Raw genomic sequence first — 20,470 nt, forward strand, 5'->3', positions numbered from 1 at the left:
GGTTCTTATTTGCTTCAAAGCCAGGAAGGTTTCAAAAAGTGCTCAGCAATTTTTGGCTGCTGTATTTAGTTCCCCATGGAGATTTTGTGGTTGTTTTGGGTTTGGTTTTTTTTTTTTTTCTGCTTGCAAATAAGGGCCACAGACATTTGCTGGAGTTCACTGGTCACTCGGTCTGAGCAATAGGGTGAGTAAAGGAGAGTTCACCCACGGGAGCTGTAACCCTTGGCAGATGTCCTGGGGTCAGACCAGAGCTGGCAGCATCCACGCTGACCCCACGTTCCTGGGATTTGAATCCTGACCCTTTTCATGCCAGGCAAGAGTTTTACTTCAAGCTCAGTTGTCTGCTGGTAAATAGCCTCTCTGCAGAAGGCAGAACAGGTCCAGGAAGGAAACCCCAAGCCCATTTAGAAAGCACTTGTGTGTATTTGTGCACAAAACAGTGGGTAGCACTGAAAGCAATGGTAGGTGCTCACCTGTGACCCAACACAGCATGTGTGGTTTTACTCTACTGCAAGCTGTGTTAAATAAAAATCTATTCCTTTGTGGGTGAATATCTCCAGAACAGCAACGGGCACTGGTTGCCAACAGTTGCTTGTGCTGCCTTTGGACTCCAGGGCTTGGATGCAGGGGGAGCATCCCTGGGAGGTGGTCCAGGCTGTGAGGCTGCACAGGGAGGGGTGGGCTTTCTTGTGTCAGTCAGGAGATGTTGGAGAGCAAGGAAAACAGCAGAGGAATGATGTGTTACCATGTCTGAGGGAGACGTGAGGAAGGGCTGAGCATGGCAGAGGGCAGCATTGGGGTGTGATGGAGAGGCTGAGTGTCCAGGGCACATCCCAAGGGACACTGGGGAAGGCTGGACCATGGAATGCTTTGCTGTGATTTGAGAAATTGCCTTGCTGTAAGCTTCAGCTGTTGGGCAAAACAAGAAAACCTGCAGAATCTACAGGAAAATGTGGTGATGGTGACTGGGGTCTGGAGCTTGCGTTTAGTCACAAAACGGCTGTGGTGCGGGAGGTGACATCTCTGCTGCGGTCCCAGTGGAGATGTGCAGGGATCATGCTCAGGGTGGCTGGGTTTCTGCTGCCCATGTGGATTCCTGCAGGATGTTGTATTTTGGTTTTGCATTGTGCCTGTGGCGGGCAGGTCAGCACTGAAGACCAGCGGTGCTGCTTTGGGTTGTCACCCACCAATTCATGTCACTTAGGCCATTGAACAGCCATCAGGTGACACTGATTTCTTTTTTTTCGGTCAGCCAAAATCCCAGCTGAAGGGAGGTTTGGTACCGTGGCAACAGAAAGCTCTTGAACTCATTGCTTTATTCTTTAAGCACCATCCAGAGCCCAGGAGACAAGTTTTATAACACTCCAACTCCGTGAAGTTTTGCTGCCTTCCCCCGTGGGAGGATAAGCGCTGTATCTGAAAAGCCAGCCCACCGTGTGCTGTGTGTATCAAGCCTGGGTTATTTAAGCAGAGTTTATGGCTTTTCTGACAAGACAACAGTTGCAAGTTTACATGAGCTATGCTTGTCAGTTCAGCTCTTTAGACAAAAATAGAGGTAAGGCATTAAAAAAAAATGCAGAAGATTTTTGTGTGTATGTGTTAAACCTCAACTGTTAATTCTGATGAAGGATCAGGCTGTGAGCAGATATCGGATCCCTGGTGAGAATCAAATTCTGGAGCCCAGAATTTTTCTGCAAAGTTTATACAGTGGGGATTCTTCTAATTACTTTCAGTGGAAATTTACCTGACAGAGCTTTCCCAGGTAACGCAAGGCATATGCAGGAGAGCCGCTCAGCCGTTGACAGAGCCTTTGATTTTGTGCCAGGTTGCAAATTAAGTCTTTTGCCAAGGTACCCAAACACTTGCTCGTCAATTGCTTATCGCTTATTCATATTGCACATCGAGCACAGCTCGTTTCATCTGCTTGGGAAGGCAGCGCATGTTGACAAAAGTGTTGTCCAAAGTTGCTGTATTTTCTTTCCTCTCTCTGTTTGGTCAAGTAAACAAGACTATTCTCCCTGGAAAGCCACCTTCAGTGTCTGTGCAAGTGGGAATTCTCTAATGAGCAAAAGAAAAACCCTGGTGTGTGTCAGTGACACGTGGTGCACGCAGCTATTTTGACATGGGTGAGTTCTGTCCTACACCACTGCTGCGTGAGGCGTCACTACCAAAATCCTCCGGCTTGACTTGAGCCCTGGAAATCTATTGCAGAGTGGCCAGTGTCGTCTTACTGGTTTGGGTTGTGACTATCAAATATTCACATGGAGGTACTGGATCCTCAGCCTGGGCTGGCACAGGCAGGGCCATGGGGATGCTGCATTTCAGCAGTGACATGCTTTCTGGAGTTTGGTTGACACAGAGGATGCCAACCCATTTGTCTCGTTAGCTGGAGGGCGCAGGAGAGCACATGCCAAGTTGGTCCTCCAGAGCCAGACACAGAGCAGGAGCACCCACTCAGTGTGGGAGAGCTGTAAATCACCCGGTTAGCTTAATAGCGTGTGCCATTATTCTAAAGCAGTGGGGCTGAAACCTAAATCCAAATGAAAATACAGTCAATTTGTCTATACTTCACTGCCTGAATGACTATGTAATGTCTGGCAGCCCCGGCAATGCAGGGAGCAAGCAAGAGGCAACTAGCAGGGAGGGCAAAGTTCTTTTGTCTTCTTCTCTTCTGCAAGGTCTAGCATGGTGCCAGGAGATAGTAATTGAGTCTTACAAAAGCCATAAAGTAGTTATCGACCACCATGGAAGAGCCTGACAAAGGTTTCATCAGGCTAGAAACACTGCAGAAACAAACTCCCTCACCTCTCTGGGGCACTGCTCTCTATTGTCACCCTTGTAAAGGAGGGATTGGCAGAAGGACTCCTGGAGTCCCTGTGTTTGGTGGGAAGGGTGAGGCCAGTTTGTTGTTCAAGACCATTCCACAACTGCCTACATGGAACCCAACCTTACAGAGATGGTTAAAGCACAGTTTGGAGGCTACCAAGTGACTTTGGGAACCATCAGCTTTCATTGGGTTGTTACTGCTTTTAACTGGGTAAATGTTTATGGATGTTCAAGAGAAATTATTTCTTCATGGAGGAAACCATGCACTGAAACTGAACTGAGCGATGAATTTCCTGATCCAAGTTCTAACATGGGCTGTGCCTGTTAGATCTGCACCTGGGGAAAGGAAAACCTTCCAGGGTAATGGAAGAACAGAGAAAATCTGCAAGGGCTGTGCAGAATGAATTGTCCCTCCTCTCCTGGATGCTGCTCCTGGGAAGGAAAGGAAGAGTGGAAGGAGAAAGGCAGAGAGAAGAAAAGATTCAGAAGTTTGAGAGCTGTGGCTGGAGGAGGAACCAAGCTACAGCCATGGATGAAACAAAAGGGAAAGCATGAAGAAAAACACAGGCTGAAAAATGAATAGTGATGGAAAGGTCTGGGGTGAGAGGAGCTCTAAAGAGGAGGCTTGCCCCAGTATCTCGTGTGACTTACACAATCTGTTTAACAGCGATCGGTCATGTTCTTTCCCTGACACCAGCCGCAGCAGCAGCTCTGTGCTGACAGGCAGCGGGGATAAATGATTACTGACATATGCTAATCGGACAGTCTTAGACAGGACGTAAGAGGAATACATCAAGGTGGTGCAAAACACATTTCTTGGTTGAAACTCTCTGACTTGTACAAGTAAATTAGCTTCCAGAAGTCACAATGCTGCTTTGTTGTTTTAAACTGCAGTTAAAAATCAACAGCATGGCAAAAAAAATAACCCCACCAGAACAAGGGTGGAGTCAGGGGGCTGAGAGGCTCTTTGCAGCGGTATCTATCAATGCCAGAGATGATTTTGGCCGTGTAAACTCCCTGCAGGGTTTCAGTGCGTTCAGACTTGCTGGTGTCTCCTTTCCATTCCCCTTACCCAGCTCTTTTCCCTTCCTTCCTAAAATGCCCCCTAGCTCTTCACTTGAAGTTTTCCTGTAATTTACACCATGGACAAAGCTAACGGAACTCAAACAAGTACCCCAGAGCACAGCAGGATGCACAGATGAATTCAGGGAGATGTTTAGATCCCATTGCTAGAACAAGAAATCTTCACCTTGGCTCTTATTTGGATCAATTAAAGGAAGTGTCACGCACATCTGTAACCTGGCTAGACTCTTTGCTCGGTCTCAGGGTGAATATTGTCAATCAGGTAGTTTAGAGAGGTATCAAGAGTGCAGGCTTTCTGGAAAGTTGTAATTTTGGGGGTGAAAACACTTCTTGAAACATCTGGTGTGGTTTGAATTAGTTATGGTGAGAGCTGATAGAATGGCAGGCTACCAAAACGCAGGTTTGACTGTCCTGGTTGTGCAGACAGCCATGGGAATGCCAGCAGAGAACAAAAGCCGCCCCAGTACTAATAGGGAGATAAAGACTCTGCTTCTCTGGTGAAGCTCATGAACAAGTGCACAACAAGTTATAAAATAAGTCATTAAGCCCTTATCTGGGCAACTGCTGCCTCTCTTCCGGGGCTTATAGCTGCAAAAACCATCCCACCTTGGAGCCCAAATGGGGCTGATGATTTTTACATCCAGCATGGGAGCATTTTAGGGGCTGGGTCTTGGGGAGCTCCAAGGTAAAATCCTTGTGTCTACCATCATTGTGTGCTAAGGGTGTTATGTGGGCAGGGTGTCCCTGAGCTCAGCCAAGTGCTCCATACCTTCTCCAAGCGGGGCAGGTGCCAGAAGGACTCCTCCTTTGCAGGCAGTGGGACTTTTCGCAGCAATGTGGTACGAGTTTCACGCACTTGGTCTTTCTATAACCAAAGGTAAAGAAGAAGGGGCTGAAATGGCTGCACAGCTGTATACATCAGTGTAATGACACTGGCCTGAACAAGACAGTCACTTTGGACTAATGATTACAAGTGCCTGATCTGGGTGGGTAGTTTTTCACGTCCATGCAGCTAATACTGATATCTAAAAGACAGTGATGAGGAAAACATGAGCAGCTGCCAGCTCTCTGAGTGTTTGCTTTATAGGGCATCCCAGTGAGGTGACCGCTGCCTGCAGGAAGCCCCGTGCTCTGAGCTGGAGCAATGGCTCATCGCTCGCTGGGAAAGTCACTTCCACACTCAACATGGGGGGGTTTCCTGGCTGTCTGGTGTGTGCTGCTCTCTTGATTAATTGCAGCTTGCAGTGCTTGATAGTCCCAGCAAAACCAGTGCAGGTACCTGGTGCACGTTTTGGCAGCTGTGTGTAACCCTGGGGAACCTGCTCTGTGCTCTGGAATTAAGGTTTGTGTTGCTTAACTCAGTAATTGGTGGCTTCAGGCTTTGGGAACTTGATGGAGTGAACTTAGTGATTAAAAACATCAGTCGTTAATAGATAAGGTAGGGATGCACTTTCTAACATCCCAGGCTTGTGTATTCATAAAGCAGCTGCTAATTAAGAACACTGTATTCTTGCACTTCAACTATAAAGCATAGTTTGTGATGGCAGTAAGCCCATTGAAATTGGTCATTACCATATTAGCTTGACTCTTCTTTGAGCCATTAACTAATAAAACAGTCATTGGCTGCTTTTAAATGTTATTACAATATTGGTATGCTTAACAGCACAGAGTTGCACTCTAACAACTGCGGCGGGTGCTGGCATCAACCAGACCATGCCAGGACCAAGACTAGTGATGGTCCTTTGGGCATTTGTTGGCTGCTCCATAGTTTTGTCCACTGTCACAGGCAACCAGAGCAGAGCTGGTGCTGTCTAGAGGACGGTCTGCAGGGTTGCCGGCATGACATAAATACTAAGGATAATTTGAACCTAATTCTTTGTTACTGCAGGGCCTTTTAGTATTGTGGTGGTGCAAAGGGAATCAGAGCCTCTGTTCTAATTGATACGGGGAGTGTAGCTGGGTGCCCTGTGACTAGAGGTGTATCGATGCAGACAGATGCTTAACGATGGCTAGTAGGTGTCTCTGCGGGATGGGTGTCAGCCTTTTGCTCAGCTCCTGCATATATCTTCAGATACAAAAATACTTTCAAAACCCCAAACCTTCCTTTTGTCTCCAGAGCACTGTCAGGGACACATGGCGATATGCACATCCACTCTTCACTGCCACAGCATCACCTCCCAGGACATGCTCTGGCTGGAGCCAGGATCGCCTTGGCTGGGAAGCAGCTGATCTTTGTCAGGCTTCACCAGCCTTCCAGCAGCTGGGGAGGATGGTTTCCCAGCTGAGAGCCCTCCCCAGGGCTGGGTGAGGGTCTGTCCCCTGTGGGGTGGGACAGTGGGGTTTGTGCCTGGTAGCAGTGCTGTGCACAGCAGGGAAAAGCCCTGCTGGAGTGTGATCACCTTTTTCTTTTCTGCTCTCAGGGCTGCTGTCAGTGCTCTCTGCTGCTCCATCCACAGCTCCTTGTATCTGTGTTGGAGGAGGTCAAAAAAGGGCGTGCAAGGCCTGGAAAACATTGAAAAGACAACAATATCATCTCCAGGGGTAATGCTTCTCTTTACCTCCCCATGCTGACACCCATCTCTGCTGCTGGAAAATGGGACTGGTGAGAACACAAATAAACCCTTGCACTGGGAAAGGCTTTCTCTTCCTCAAGAAAGACTCAAGTGCAAGTTCATTTGCAGTTAATACACCAACTTAAACCTCTGCCTGTGGGGCCCCTACCACCCCCTCTGTTCCAGTCCCTGTGTGCTGGGGGAACCGCAGAGCACCCCAGACTGGCTCAGCCTTGGTCCTGCTGTGGCTCCAGGAGAGCATTTCCCAGCTGGTGTCCAATGGTGGGTAATGAAAGCACTGGATGGGGCAATGTCCCGAAGCAGATTGCTGGGCCTTTGCATCGCCATCCCGGAGCTCAGAGGAGCAGCTCTGGCTCTGAGCAGCTGAAGGCTGACCTGCTGGGTCCCCCCCTGCCTGACACAGCCAGGGCAGCTGCCTGGGCAGAACCCCTGGGTGCAAAGTGGTTATCTTTTCCTAAAATAACCCTGCTTTTGCTATTCAAATATCAATACTGTGGTACACCAAAAATCTGCAAACAGATGCAGTGATGGATTGGGTGCAATGATGGATTGGGTGAGAGGAGTTCAGTGCTGTCCTAAGCAACCTGAACAGGGATACAAATGGACTCAGTGCAGATGGTGAGGTGTCTGCAGGAGAAAGGGGAGCTGGAATGCTGAGCCCCACCCTAGTGCCTCAGCTGCAAACATGTATTTGTCCCTTGAAGCAGGGTACCAGGGAGCATCCCAGCCAGGTGGAGACGGCAGTGTAGAGGAGCTGCAGATGACGGTCGTTCTAGAAAAACAGTAAAAATAAAAGGCAGTTGCATGTTGGCCAGTGTCCCATTCAGCTGCTCTGAGCTGGCATTAACCCGACCAGCTTGTGGCAGAGCTGCAGCCTGGAATCCTTGAGCCTTGCTCCTTGCAAGTGAGGACACTTCAGCTTCATCAGCTGCCATGGGAGGCAGGACTGGCCATGGCAGCAGCAGGGTTCTTGCCTTGAGGGCAGCACATCACTTACTGCTGTGGTCCTGCTGCTATTCTTTTCCCCCTGAAGGCGATGGAGGCCCTTAAGTTTTATTGGTCCTTGTCCTTGCACACTTTGCTGGGGAGGGACTTTTCCCATCTCAGCAGCAACCTCTAACAGTGTGGAGCCATCAGCCCCAGCTCTGCTCCCACCTGTAGCCCCCAGTGCCCCAGGGCTTTCCCTGCCTGTCCAGACCAACTGCTGGGGACTTGGGACAGTAGCTGGGCTGCTTCTGGGCCACCAGCTCCACCAGAAGGTGTGGTTTGGTTTTTTTTTTCTCTGCAGAGACACCCCATGTGCCACAGAGTGAGCTGGTGCTTTGTGGCTTTTAGCAGGACTGGGTCCAAAATTGGCAGCAGGCAGCTTTTAGCAGTCTGGAGAATCTTTGACGATCACGGAGGTTACCAGCAGTGTGTATGCAAATAGTAACTCTTCTGTTTCTTGTTCCTTCACCCCTGTGGTGACTTTTATTACTTAATTATTGCACACCACATGCTTCAAAACAGCCTAATCTATGGTCGTGTTTTCTAATGATACTAGATGTGCGATCCAGCGATATACATCCCAGGGGGGCATTCATATCAGAGGAGACATCCTTCTGCAGCCCTCCTGCTCCATAGATCACATGCTGCAGGGCTTTTCAAGGCTTTGCTTACAAATCAGCTGCGCTGCTCTAGACGGTTATCCAGAGACAGCCGGTGCCAAAGGGGACACGGACACTTACCCTTTGTCTTCCCCTATTCTCCCTGCTCCTTCCCTTCCAGTTTGGCATTTCACACTGATCTGAGCTGGGAAAAATGTTTACAAAAGATAAAAGATATGGTAAGCCTGTGGTCGAATGTCTTATTGTCTGGGTGGGTCTTCAGCCTCATTGCGTGGTGTCGGCTTTGGCAGTGCTGGCAGAAGCACAAGGTGAGCCTTGCACATGGGCTTGTTTCCTTGGCCTGTCCCTTTCCTCTCTGGGGCAGAGCTTTCCTGGTGTGCAGGAATAGCAGGGAGGGATGCAGGAATACATCGAGCCTTTGTGTATAGTGTTTGATTATTGATTTTTGTGGTAGCTGACTGTTTTCCCATCTCTATGGAGGTGACTTTTACCATCTCCAGTGGACCAGCCAGTTGGTGACTGATTAGTCCACAGCTGGCTTGTAAGTAAATGCTTGAAAGGACACATTTGGGTTGATGCTCTTCAGAGGTCCTTCCCTGCCGTGTGATTAATCGCATTTAAGTCCTGATCCAGCAAAGTATAGAATCATGCCTGGAACAGCACACGCATGAACTGCCTCTTTGAAAGCGGTGGGAAAGACTCGTGTGCTTAGTTATACACATCAGCTCTGGTGGGGCTGCAGGATGTGAGGCTTCCTCTGGGTCTTCCTCCTTTGAGAGAAATACTGAGGAAGTGGAGAAGAGCAGGGGATATCAGGCAACACGCTTTGACCAAGGTTACTGGAGAAATTTCAGCGTGGCGGCTTTTTCTTTGTAGGTCAAAGGCTGATGTCATTGGAGTGGATGGGGAATTTTGGCCCCAATATCAGTGCCCCTTGGCAGTGTGACAGCATTTCTCATTTGCAGCTGGCCTTTGGGAAAATGTCCTCTGGCCTTAGTGTTACTTAAGGACAGGAATGAACGGCTCGTGTGTTCCGTTCCCTTTTGTCACCCTGCCCAGGTGTCACTCCTCTGCCTGGGAGGATTTTGCTCTTGTCTGTGGATGCTGTGGGGAGAGCGGGGGAAGCATCCGCTGAAAACGCTTATTGCGGATTAAAATCCATCTCTTTCAGAATAACTCGGATCTCCTTGTTTTTGGCAAAAGCACCCTGCCACAGGAAGGGAAAGAAGTTCTGATAAGATGTAACAAATTATTTATAATTGTGGAAAAAAATAATCAGCTGCTTCCTTTTATAGTCAAATAGTTGGAGCCACTTCTAATGTTGACATTTGCTAAATATTTTAAAATTTATCTGTGCACATTTCCAAAACTATTATCCCTGAAACAGTTCCTGTCTCTTTAATAGACTCTCTCTCTAATTTACTTTCAAGAGGCAGGGTACAGACCTATTTTCAACTGAAATGACAAGCGCCTGCTAGCTCGGTTATACAATGGGGTGTGCTAGTCTGCCAGAAATCTCCTGGAAAAGAAGCTGGAGCCTCCTAATAGGCTATTTTACTGTGAAAACAACGTTAAAAAGTATAATAAAGTATTAACAATATTAAAATAAAACAGTGTAGGCTTTAAATGAGCTACAAACTAGTTAAATCTATTCTATTCAATAGGAGCCTTCAGTGCCTTGCAGCTGATACCTCAGAGCTGGGATTTATCTAAAATGAAGGCACCAGGGACACACAAGAGAAATGGTAATTATAATTTGCAAACATTAGGCTGACACTTTTTTTGTGTATGTGTGTATAAATTCTGACAGCTGTGATTTGTGCCATGCCAAATAGTGCTCCAAACCTCTAGGAGCGGCTCCCTTTCTGGCAGGCCATCCTCAGAGCAGCAGCTCATTAAAACTTTGGAGAAGGAGAAGCTGCCGAAAACAGGAAGGCGTCAGAACCATCTGAGGGACTTTTGGTACACGCTTGTTGAAAGGTGTTTGAGAAGAGAGCCCTGGGTCTGACAAACTGGAATTTTAGTACGCCTCTCCGTTCACAGTGGGGCAAAATAATTGGTCATCAGTGACTACTAATTTGGTTTAGTAGCCAGAGGCGGTTTTTTTCTTCCCAGAAAATCAATGACAGTGCCGAGGTCTGTTCAACGTGATTCAGCTCAAGATGGGTCCTCATTTAGCTCTTGATGCTTCTTCCACTGGAGACAGCTATTTTGTTAAAATGAAATTAAAATCCATCTATAATACTCGGCTCAGGGAGCGGCACCCGTCAATGCCATGCTGCTCTTGAGGTTTCAAGGTTGTCAGTCTCCCCTCAAACTTATTTTCAAAGGTTTATATATCAACTGGGAAAAAAAAAAAAGGTACTTGGCAAAAGTGGCTACAAAGGACTTTGCTCAGGAAGGGGGTTTATACCAGCTTAAAAGGTGCAATCAATTTGATTGCTAAGTTGTGATGTAAAAGGGTAAAAACTTGACTTGTGATTGCCTTTTCCTTGTATTATTCAAAAGCATAGGGGCTTGTAAATATTTTAGTGTGAACTTCAGCCCTTGGATTTTCCGGGTAGCTCTCCAGCCGGTGCAGTCGGCTCCTGCAGCATTCCTCCCACTGCTGGTCAGGACGGGCTCTGGCGGAGAGTGGGGAGCAGAGGACACATGCGTGGGCATCCACTCCCCGGCGGCTGCGCAGATGTTTGGGCTGTGCCGAAAGCACTGCTCCAATTTCAGTGGCAGCAGGATCTGGCCCTGCATGGGTGCTTGTGCAACAGATAAATCATATAATTGGATTTATTTACAGTTATGATATTACAACTGTGTTGCAACACCACTGACTGTCATGAAATTTTAACCCTTTCTTGAAAATTAATGAGGTCCCCGGCGGCTGCGCAGATGTTTGGGCTGTGCCGAAAGCACTGCTCCAATTTCAGTGGCAGCAGGATCTGGCCCTGCATGGGTGCTTGTGCAACAGATAAATCATATAATTGGATTTATTTACAGTTATGATATTACAACTGTGTTGCAACACCACTGACTGTCATGAAATTTTAACCCTTTCTTGAAAATTAATGAGGATTCAAGGGCATTTAGTCCTTGCTGGTGTCCTTTCTATGGCTTTCTTGTGTACTTTATGGTGGGAAGGATTTGTCCTGTGGTAGCAGTGTCCATATAGAGATCTGCCCCTGCCTCGTGGCCGGGTCAGTCAAACTGGCTCTCACACCAGCTCAGGTCGGTTTTTTATTGGGAACCAGTTTGGTCTCCAGCATCCCTGGAGCACAGGGCTCGGTGCAGCTGATGCACGTTATCTTCAGCAAATAAAGCACAAGCTGGGGTCTGATTCTGCTCAGGGCTGTGGGTTATGGCCGACGCAGGCAGCAGTAAGGCATTAATGCTCCGGTCCCTGTGCCCTGAAAGGGGCTGATAGCACAGGAAACCTCTGATTACAGCTCCCCTTTACTGCTGCATCGTCTCCCTTCCTCCCTCGTTACCGATGGGCTGGAGCTAGCAATCTATCTGCCGTTAATTTGTCTCTGTGTAGCCAAAAAAAATTACAGCTCTGGCCCTTGTGCGAGAGCCGCCACGGCCCCGGCGTCCCCCTGCAAACTGCCTGCCTCTGCCTGGCCTTAATTGTTCCCCTTTGGCCCCTGGACCTGTCTCTTCTAACAAGGGCAGCGAGGAAGGCCGAGGTAATTGCAGCACTTAGCCACACTCCCGAGCATCCCTCCTGCAGCTAATTAGGAAAGAGGGCCGCTGGGCTCTTCGTTATTTCTTTTAATTGTTTGTGGGTTTTGCATAACAGTGAATGGCAGAAGAGGGATGTGCGGTTAGTGGTGGATTCTTGACTTTGAAATTTGTCTAAAAGGTCACTTACAATTTGTTAACGCTTTCGCAAGGGTGAATTCAATTAGCGGCTCCGCAGTCTTGGCGCACACGCGTGGGGGTGTTTGGAAGGAGAGGGAGAGATGGCAAAACAAGCAGGGTGTGAATGTTAAAGGTTCTGCATTTTCCTAAGAAGCTTGTGGACTATATGGTAAAGTTATAGGCCCCTTACAGCTTTATGGTCCTCTAAACAGGTCCTGGCAATAAACCCATGGAGAGGCCTGAAAGATAATTTTTAAATGATCTCCACTTGTCCTCACTTTCCATTAACCACTGAAGAAAATAACAAGAGAAAAATTGGTAGAAAACACTCAGGGACCATTTTTTTTTTTTTTTTTCAGTCTTTGGGCTGGTAAAACTCTCAGTTGAAATAGTGGGTCTTTCACCTGCATGGCAGCTGCAGGATCTGTGCTGTCGAAGCACTGATTACTCTGAATTTCTGAAGTTTCTTTACAATCCTTGTAATTTGGAGGAGGAAATAACAATATAAATTATTTGACTGTGGGCAGCCAATGAGCCAGTGGCTCTTTCTAAGTGTCAGAGGATCTGTTATTTTGCTCAGAGGGCTCGTATGTATAGAACAGTAAAAAGAATAAAATCCATTGTAAACATGCACTTTAAAAGATTTATCAGATGCTCATAGCTGTACTTAGGAGCACACATGGTTCCAAGAGCACCAATTTGCTTTACTGTTCCCTCCCAGGCCCAGAGTGGGATGTATCCTTGTAACGGTCCTAAACGCACACACGGAAACACGTGTCTTGCAGTGGAGATACCGAGCCAGCTCTCACCCATCAAACACCTAGCTTCACAGGATGGAGTTTGTGCAGTAGCAGTGATTTTTTTAGGGGTTGGAGATACCCTCTGGCTGATTTAATTGAAGATTATTTGGATTTGTCTTCACCACATTTGTCTGCGGAGTGGAAATCTGCTGTTAACCCTGAGCAGCTCAAGTGGGATGTGATTATGGGACAGAGCTATTCTGCCTGGAGGTCTCAGGCCATGGCTGAGAGTGAACAGTGCTCAGTCTGCAGCCATCAACAAATGCAAAACATCCTGATGAGTAAAAAAAAAAAACAAAAAACAAGGAAAAAAAAACCCCACAATGCTGAGCAAAACAAATCAAAGAGCAAGGTCTTCCCCTTGACCTCCATCCCATTCTTGAATCTCTCTGGCTGGGTGGGAACATGACTTCGTTTGAAAAGAAAATATGTCAATGAGGGCTGAAAAGCTTTGCTTTCACAAAAAGGACTCTGCAGTTATTTCTCCCTGACCCAGGTTTTCATCGCACAGGCTGCAAAAGCAGAAGTTTGCAAGGGAAGAAGCCCACTTGTGGCAAGAAGTAGTTTTAGATGGTGAAGTTTTGGTAGAGATGTTTCAGTCAGCTGTAATCCATGGAGATAAACCCATGGACCACAGCCAGTCTGTGTGAGAGTAAAGTACTTTCCTAGTCAGTGTAATGCAATGGGCAACAAGGGATCGAAATCTCTATTATTTACATCTTTTTTCCCAGCTCTGTGGTTGATGTGCAGGACCCAAACCTTATGCCAAAGCATGACTTGGCTGTTTATCTTCTTAATCCAGGAGCCTGAAGTAGCCAGAAACTGTTACAACTGCAGTAAATAACTACACTAAAGGACAACCAGTATCTTCGTGGTGCACTCAGGATTTTTTGAAGGGGCTGACAGGTCTTTCTGCCCCTGCATCCCCCCAGGCACAGGGTAGCACGATGCAGGCGGATGCAGCTGGGAGCTCTGCAGTAGCTGATGTACACACAGCGATGCGAACACGTACCCAGCCTGGAAAGTTTCCAGTAGAAGAAAATGATTCTTGAAATAGAAATTCTTATCTTAGCAATGTGAGGATGGAGGTAGAGACACCAAGTGCCTTTTGCTGCAGAACTGAATAGGATATGCAATTATCTGAACTGATGGGAGTCCTGTATTTTTGAATGTGGTTGTATTTTTCTAGTGCCTTCAGCCTAACAGTGGTTCCAGTCTCTGTTAGATTTTTATAATTTGTTGTCAGTGCTCAGATATCTTTTTCTAAAACTTTTGTTTTCACCAAACTTTTGTAGCTTTACACTCTATTTGTTTGGCTTCCAGTCATCATGGATCATACGTGGGCTTGCCATAACACTTGTCTTTCTTGCCTGCCCAGCTTTTCCTGGTGGGTTCTTTCCAGGAACACACTCTGCTCTTCAGTGTTGTTTCTTTGACATATCTTTGAAGCTGACCTATAGCTATATTAGCTTTTTTTTTTTTTTCCAGGGCCATATATTCATGAACTGTAACGTTCCTTAAGTGTCTCAAAAATAAACCTGCCAGTGCCAAAGAGATGCTGGAAATATCTAAGCACCTTTTGAGCAGCTTCCTAAATTTTGTTCTGGCCATGTGCAAACATCACTGACACTTGGGGTGGAAAGGCCACTTGCAAAGCTGAAGCATGAGCATTGAAACCTCCCTTGGGGAAGGTGACAGCTAAGGACAGAGCAGTCAGTTAAGCCAGGAAGCCCCGGGGGTAGCTGGGGTAACAGCTGAGCTGGTGAGACAAGTGTCAGCAGAGCATTAGGACAATTGCACTATACAAAGAAAAGAGGATGTGCTGGATAGCTACTGATGCCCTTGGGCAATTGTAACAATTTGAAGAAGAGAGGTTGCAGTGACCAAATGTTTCAGAGAGGAGAGTTTGCAGCTGCCAAAGGTATTAAGACCAGTTTTAGAGAATGGGAGGTGGAGTGTTAGGAGGAGATGAAGTTAGAAGGAAAATGGGATGTAAAATTCAGGAAGGGGATGGTTGAAGTGAAGGCAGGACGGTAGGGGGGACCTGGCAGGAGACAAGGGAATGACAGAGTGCCAGGGAAATCCTGCCAGCACACCCAAGGTCAGCCCAACCTACAGGCCAACTGCCAAGCGGATGGCAGCACGTCGGAGGCAGGGTTACGGCCATGCAGGGTTTGAAGGAGGTACAGGTGTAGGATGGCAGAGAATGACGTGTCTCTACAGTCCTTGTGTCCAGAAATATGTTTGGGACATAGTACGCAGAATTAGGAAACTTGTGCTACTAGGAGGCAAATGAAAGCTGTTCTCTAAAAGCAGCCCTGGAAACGCTGGGCAGTGTGTTAGTGCTGAGGATGCCCTCTGCAGTGCTAGCTCCTGGGGAGAAAACCTGTGCTTAGGGTACCAACTAGTGTGTTTTGGATTCAAAATCCTTCTGTGACCTTGTGCAAATCAATGTAATCTAAAAATCTAGCTGCAGACAGCATCCATATCTTTGAAGTTCACTGTGCACTCAAATTAGCAGCCATTAAATAGTCATTTTTGGAAGAAGGAGTATATATAATCAGAAAAGGGGGTTAGGAGGATAAATGTGGGTCTGGACATCTATTGGGGTTTCCAAATGCACGTTGAAAAACAAGCTGTATTGACACCAGTGAAGATCCTGGAGGTCTTCCCAGACCCTCTGTGTCTTTGGATCCTCCAGTATCATCAAGAGGCAGCCCCACATCCTCCCTCTTGTAAAACAAGGTCATTACACAAGGAGTGTGGGGGTGAATACACCTGCTAGTAGCACTGTGGTGTAGGGTTATTTTAAATGGACTTGGGTCCAGGAGGACAGCAACCCTAATCTGTGCACATCTCACAGCTGTGTAATGTGTCATGCACAGAGCATGTGGATGGGATGGGTTTAGCTCCTGGAGGGGAAGAATTACCAATAATGGATATTTTCCTGGAAAGAAAACCTGTAGACCTGTTTGCAGCGGGGCTGAAGGCTGGGGCGGGTGAAGCTGAGCGTGCGTGCACTGTAGTGTGGTCGTTACCCCAACGCCTGCGCTCCGTGGACACGTGCTCTCTTGCAAATTGTGGCTTGCACAAGGCAGCTCTTGTAGAGATCAGAAGCTGGAGCGTGAATTGGGGGAACCTGACTGGAGGATGCCCCGTGGGGGAGGCTGGGACCCCACCACATCCTCGTTACCGCTGACCTTGGCACGAGCACTGCCTGCTGATGGATTGGCTATGGAGCTGGACAAGACCCTGGGGAACCACTGGATTATCTATTATCGTCCCATCAGTGCCTCCCCTGACCCCTCCCAGCTCTGAATGCCACAGGCATCAGGGAGGGAATAAATCTCTGTCTGATACTGCGAGAGAGAAGGGAGCGAGAGCAGGAAAAAGGAGAGATGAAAAATGTCCTTTTTATGACTCTCACAACAAAACCGGCCACGTGATTCGTAGCAAACATTTCTCTGGGAAAGGGGAGGGAGAGAATGGGGGAGAATCAGCAAAAAAGCAGAGCTGCTTCTCTTCCCTGGAAGATGCCCACGGGGAATTAATGGAGGGGTATGGGTGACCTTTGAAGGTAAACATCCCAGGAAAGGAAAGAGGCCTCAGAGCTTCAGAAAGCTCACTCCAGTGTCTGATGCTGCCTTGTGAAATGCTCCGTGCAGCACACATCCACCGTGAACAGAAAGCAGAGGCGTAAGCGCTCTATGCTGGAGGGAGCAGCGGTGCCAGGGTGTGATTAATAAGGCACTTACCCTGCTCATTTCTGTTGGGAATGGTCCAGGAAAGCTTGGACTTGGGAGCCTGGGGAGGAGAACTGACCTTGGGGTCTTCAGGAGACAGAATCCTTTAGCAGTGCAGCCCAGGGCTGGAGAAGCCATCTGCACGTCACCCACTGACCGCTCTAAGACCACAAACATGTTCCTGTGAGAGCTGCTGAGCTGTTGGGGTCTGATAACCCCCTGTGCTGCTGTGCCCAGGGAGGCAGCCCGGCCCTGAGTGTTAGTTGCAATTCCAGCTGCATGGAAGAGCTGCAGCAGGGCTGAGGGTGCAGCCTGGGAGGGTTTGGCACTGGTGTTCTGGGGATGGTCCCAGAACATTGCTATTGTGGGGCAGGGTGGCTGCAGCTGCTTCCAGTGTGAAGGGCAGCACATTTGCTCTCTATCCTTCCCCGCCATAGTGTCTGTGCCAGGGAATGATGTGCAGGCTCTGTTCTTGTCGAAAAACTTCACTGTGCTGGAGATGTTTGTCAAAGTGGATGTTTCTAAAGGCAAGCAAGTGCTTGAAGTGGTGGAAAAAGACAATATGCCACCATTCTTTTCTTCTGCCCCAAGACAAGCATGTATCTTCGTTGTGAGTGCCTTCCCAATTAGCAGCACTAAGATTGCAGTAGTGCAGGGCTTGGAGTCTGGAAGCAGAAGGAACTTAAATCCATTGACAACCATCCTTCTTAACAGGGCAGGTCTTGCTGAACTTGGGCAGCTGTGACTGGGGAGTGCTTGCCCAAGGTGCTGTCTTTGACTCGCCAGTTGTGGAAAAGTGTGTTAAATTCCTGCTTTTACCGAAATGGCTCTAACAACTCCTTGGTGATCCCAGTAACTTGATTTTGTCTATAATGTGCTTTTAAAGTAAAGGGATAAATCCAATCCGTCTGCATAAAAGGTAGCTATTAAGGAGCAGGCAAGTTGCACAATAATAACTTTAAATTAAAAGCCCTTTCCCACTACTTCTGCTGTTGGGGGGTCTGCAGATTGTCCTTAAAACTTTTGAAACGTGCCTAGACTTCTTCCAGGCAGCCATTTAACCTCCATTTATGAAGAAATAAAGCAAAATTGATGTTGATTTTGGTCTACATTGGGGGATACTTTTGCAACATAAAAGCCCTTTTGCCTGCAATTTGCAGAGCAGCCCTGTCACATCGGAGAGGGCTGATCCTGATAAAGATAAAGCTTTATAGCTGGGGCATTTGCAGCTAACAGCAAGCTAATGCTACATTTTCATTTTGATGCAATTAATGTTAATGTCTGCTACGAAAATTGTCATTAAATACCATTTTAAAATCCATTCAATTTGCATATGCAGAGCCCATTTACTATCATGGAAAATACACGGTGCTGTTCATCATGTCTTTTCTCTAGAATTTGTAGCTGTTATTTTTTTGGTAGTGATTATTATTATCTGGCTCTTAAAATGAAATGTAATGTCTGGTCCAGACCTGCACAGAGCAAGAAAACCCTCTGTGCTCCAGCAGCAGCAGCAGAGCTGCTTTGGAGCCCCTTTCAGAGGCTTTGAGCCCTTGTTTGCCTGGAATTCTCACTGAACCTTCCAGACTGCCGTGTCCTCCAGCCTCCCTCGTGCTCTCCCATGGAGGACAGACAGCGGAAGGACTACAAGTCAGTCTGAGGTGCCAATGTTCTCCCCTGCAGCCTCCCTGTTTGCACAGTTCCCTGTGAGAAACCAGTACAACAGGCAGCTGGTGTGTGAGGACGACGTTAAATGGGTCACTCCTAAGTGCTGTACCTGTTTGAACCTCAGGGAGGGCTCACGTATGCTGGATGCTTTACAAAAATATTTTGGAAGATGCTGTGATGCAAAAGACCTAACTTAGTGCGAAGCCTTAAATCTCCTGCTGCATTGCAAGGGGCTGCTGGGGGAGCAGCGGGTACCAGCTCCCCTCCAGCCCTGGGGAGGGAGCCCAAGAAAGGAGGAGAGAGAGCAGTGATGAGCTGCTTTGCCTTCATCCAGATGTACTACCAGTTTCTGCCCAATGTAGAGAGATGAGCGGGAGAGTGTAGCATAGATAACCTGAACTGATTCTTAACAGCACCAGAGTGTTTCAAGCAGTCTGAACAGGTAGAAATGCAGTTGCTCTGATTTTCTGACCCTGGAAAGCCATTATTCTGGTTTATGACTCTTCATATTCCTTTGAGTTAAAGGATTGGCATTGAATGGATTTTTAAGGGGTTCCAAGCCCTTAGTGCCAGAGGTGGGAGGGGGATGTGTTGTGGTATGCGGGTTAGGTTTAGGTAGGTGGTTATCTGACACACAGCTGCAATCAGACATGGGAGTGATGCTGTGGCTCAGTTGCAGTGTGTTCAGGACACTTCTCTTTTGAGGACTCTGCTAGCTGAGATGTGAGGGTAGGAGAGGATAATCTCATTCTGAGGAGGGGTCCAAGCCTTCCCCCTTACCGTGTGGAGATGCCATAAGTCATGTCTGCAGGTACTGAAGGAGGACTTCTCTTGAAGCGACTGCAGTCATCATCTTTGCGCCGAATGTCCTTGGCCTTGTAGTACAAGTTAAATTCATGGGCTGTGGTATAACCAGCCTTCAGAGCACCACGGTTCATGGTGATGAAGTCTCGGGGCATCTTCTGAACTAAACCAGTCCTGGGCTTTACCGTCTCCCAGTGGCATATGGCTGGAGAGGGAAGGAAACACGAGAGGCAAAGAGAGAAAGATCAGGGATTTGGGTGACTCCCGTTTGGGAAGGCAGGCTGGTGGTTGTGCACCATGGCTTCACTGCAGAGTGAGCTTTGTATCCTGTCCCACTGCATTTCACATGGGGACATCTATCTAAACTGGATGTCTTCTCACCCTCCACCCTGGCTTGCCCAGCGAGTCTGATTTCACAGGGGAATTGTCCCTGAGAGTACAAAGTAGAGGCTCCCTCAGGTTATGGAAGTGGCCACATGTGTCACCCTTTGCAGATGCCATACCCCTCTGCATGGGCTCTGTGTGATTGTATAAACATTTCCAATATGACAGAGAAACTTTTCTAGTCACCAGGCAATTTGGGTGATATTAATGAAAGTGGGTGAATGTTGGAGCTCTTTACCTCCAGCTTGATGAGAAGTATTGAAGAGCACGGGAGAGTCACTACCAGTTTTAGGATTTTGTTGCAGATCTATATTTTAGTGGTGTCGTCATACCTTCAGGGACTCCTCCATCTGTCCTTGGGATATACAGCCCATATGCAAAATCAAAGCCTGGCAGGGGGTAGCAGTTTCTCTGGGGCTTCCCCAGTTCCGCCTGCAAAAGAGTGAAGTTAAGGAAGTGTAAAGAGCTTTCCTGAAACTAAAACCCCTGAAAGTAAAAATTTGTAACAGAACGTGGCTGTGAGTACAATGGCTCTGGTTCCACTTGGCACCAGTTTGCATCCCACAGCCTGGGCACAAGCGAGCGTGACAGTGCAAAAGGAGAACTCACAGCTATGAGGCTTCACCAGAGCTGAAGCCTAAGGGATGCTGAATGTCACAGAAGTTTGTACCTGAGTTATAAAGTGGTCTGGCCTTGCTGGAAATAGGGATCCTGGCTCAATATATATATGGACTTGAAGTCTCCTTGTTTGGTTAACTTCTCCTTTGGCTGGGAAGCCCAGCTGTGGTGTCTGCAGGGGAGGCTCTGCAGCTAGTCTTAACTTTCCTTTGAGTTATTTCATTTCCAAGCTGTGCACTCAGAAAACTGGCACCAACTTCCCCAAGCACAATCACGTCACCACTCTTGCCTGGGGATAATCAAGACGCAAGGCATGTTGCAGGGGGAGGACAAGGGGGGTGAACAAGAGGGAGCAGAGCCTGGGGTTTACAGCACAGAAAAGAAGAGAACTTGAGCTCAATAACCTCATTTCTATTTAGTTTTAAAATGAACTCCTCCCCAGCCCATGTGTGTCCCAGCCTAGTGGTGTCTGTGGGATTAACTGACCTCCCCTCACCCCTTTGTCTCTC

At 47.7% G+C, this 20,470-nt stretch overlaps 1 protein-coding gene across 1 annotated transcript in view; it reads right to left on the bottom strand.

Annotated features, from left to right (window-relative positions):
* LOC104464746 (chromosome unknown open reading frame, human C9orf171) overlaps positions 1–19,814 on the bottom strand; it is a gene marked incomplete at its 5' end in the record, with an annotated part of 23,749 nt that extends 3,935 nt beyond the window's left edge. Inside the window, 5 exons of the mRNA XM_010077565.1 lie at positions 4,679–4,774; positions 4,864–4,869; positions 6,309–6,411; positions 18,936–19,164; positions 19,676–19,814. Of these exons, the coding sequence (XP_010075867.1) occupies positions 4,679–4,774; positions 4,864–4,869; positions 6,309–6,411; positions 18,936–19,164; positions 19,676–19,814 (573 nt within the window). The remainder of the gene's footprint in view (positions 1–4,678; positions 4,775–4,863; positions 4,870–6,308; positions 6,412–18,935; positions 19,165–19,675) is intronic.
* Positions 19,815–20,470: the final 656 nt, after the last annotated feature.

Source organism: Pterocles gutturalis, unplaced genomic scaffold (assembly GCF_000699245.1).
Source record: "Pterocles gutturalis isolate BGI_N339 unplaced genomic scaffold, ASM69924v1 scaffold1713, whole genome shotgun sequence".
NCBI lineage: Eukaryota > Metazoa > Chordata > Aves > Pterocliformes > Pteroclidae > Pterocles > Pterocles gutturalis.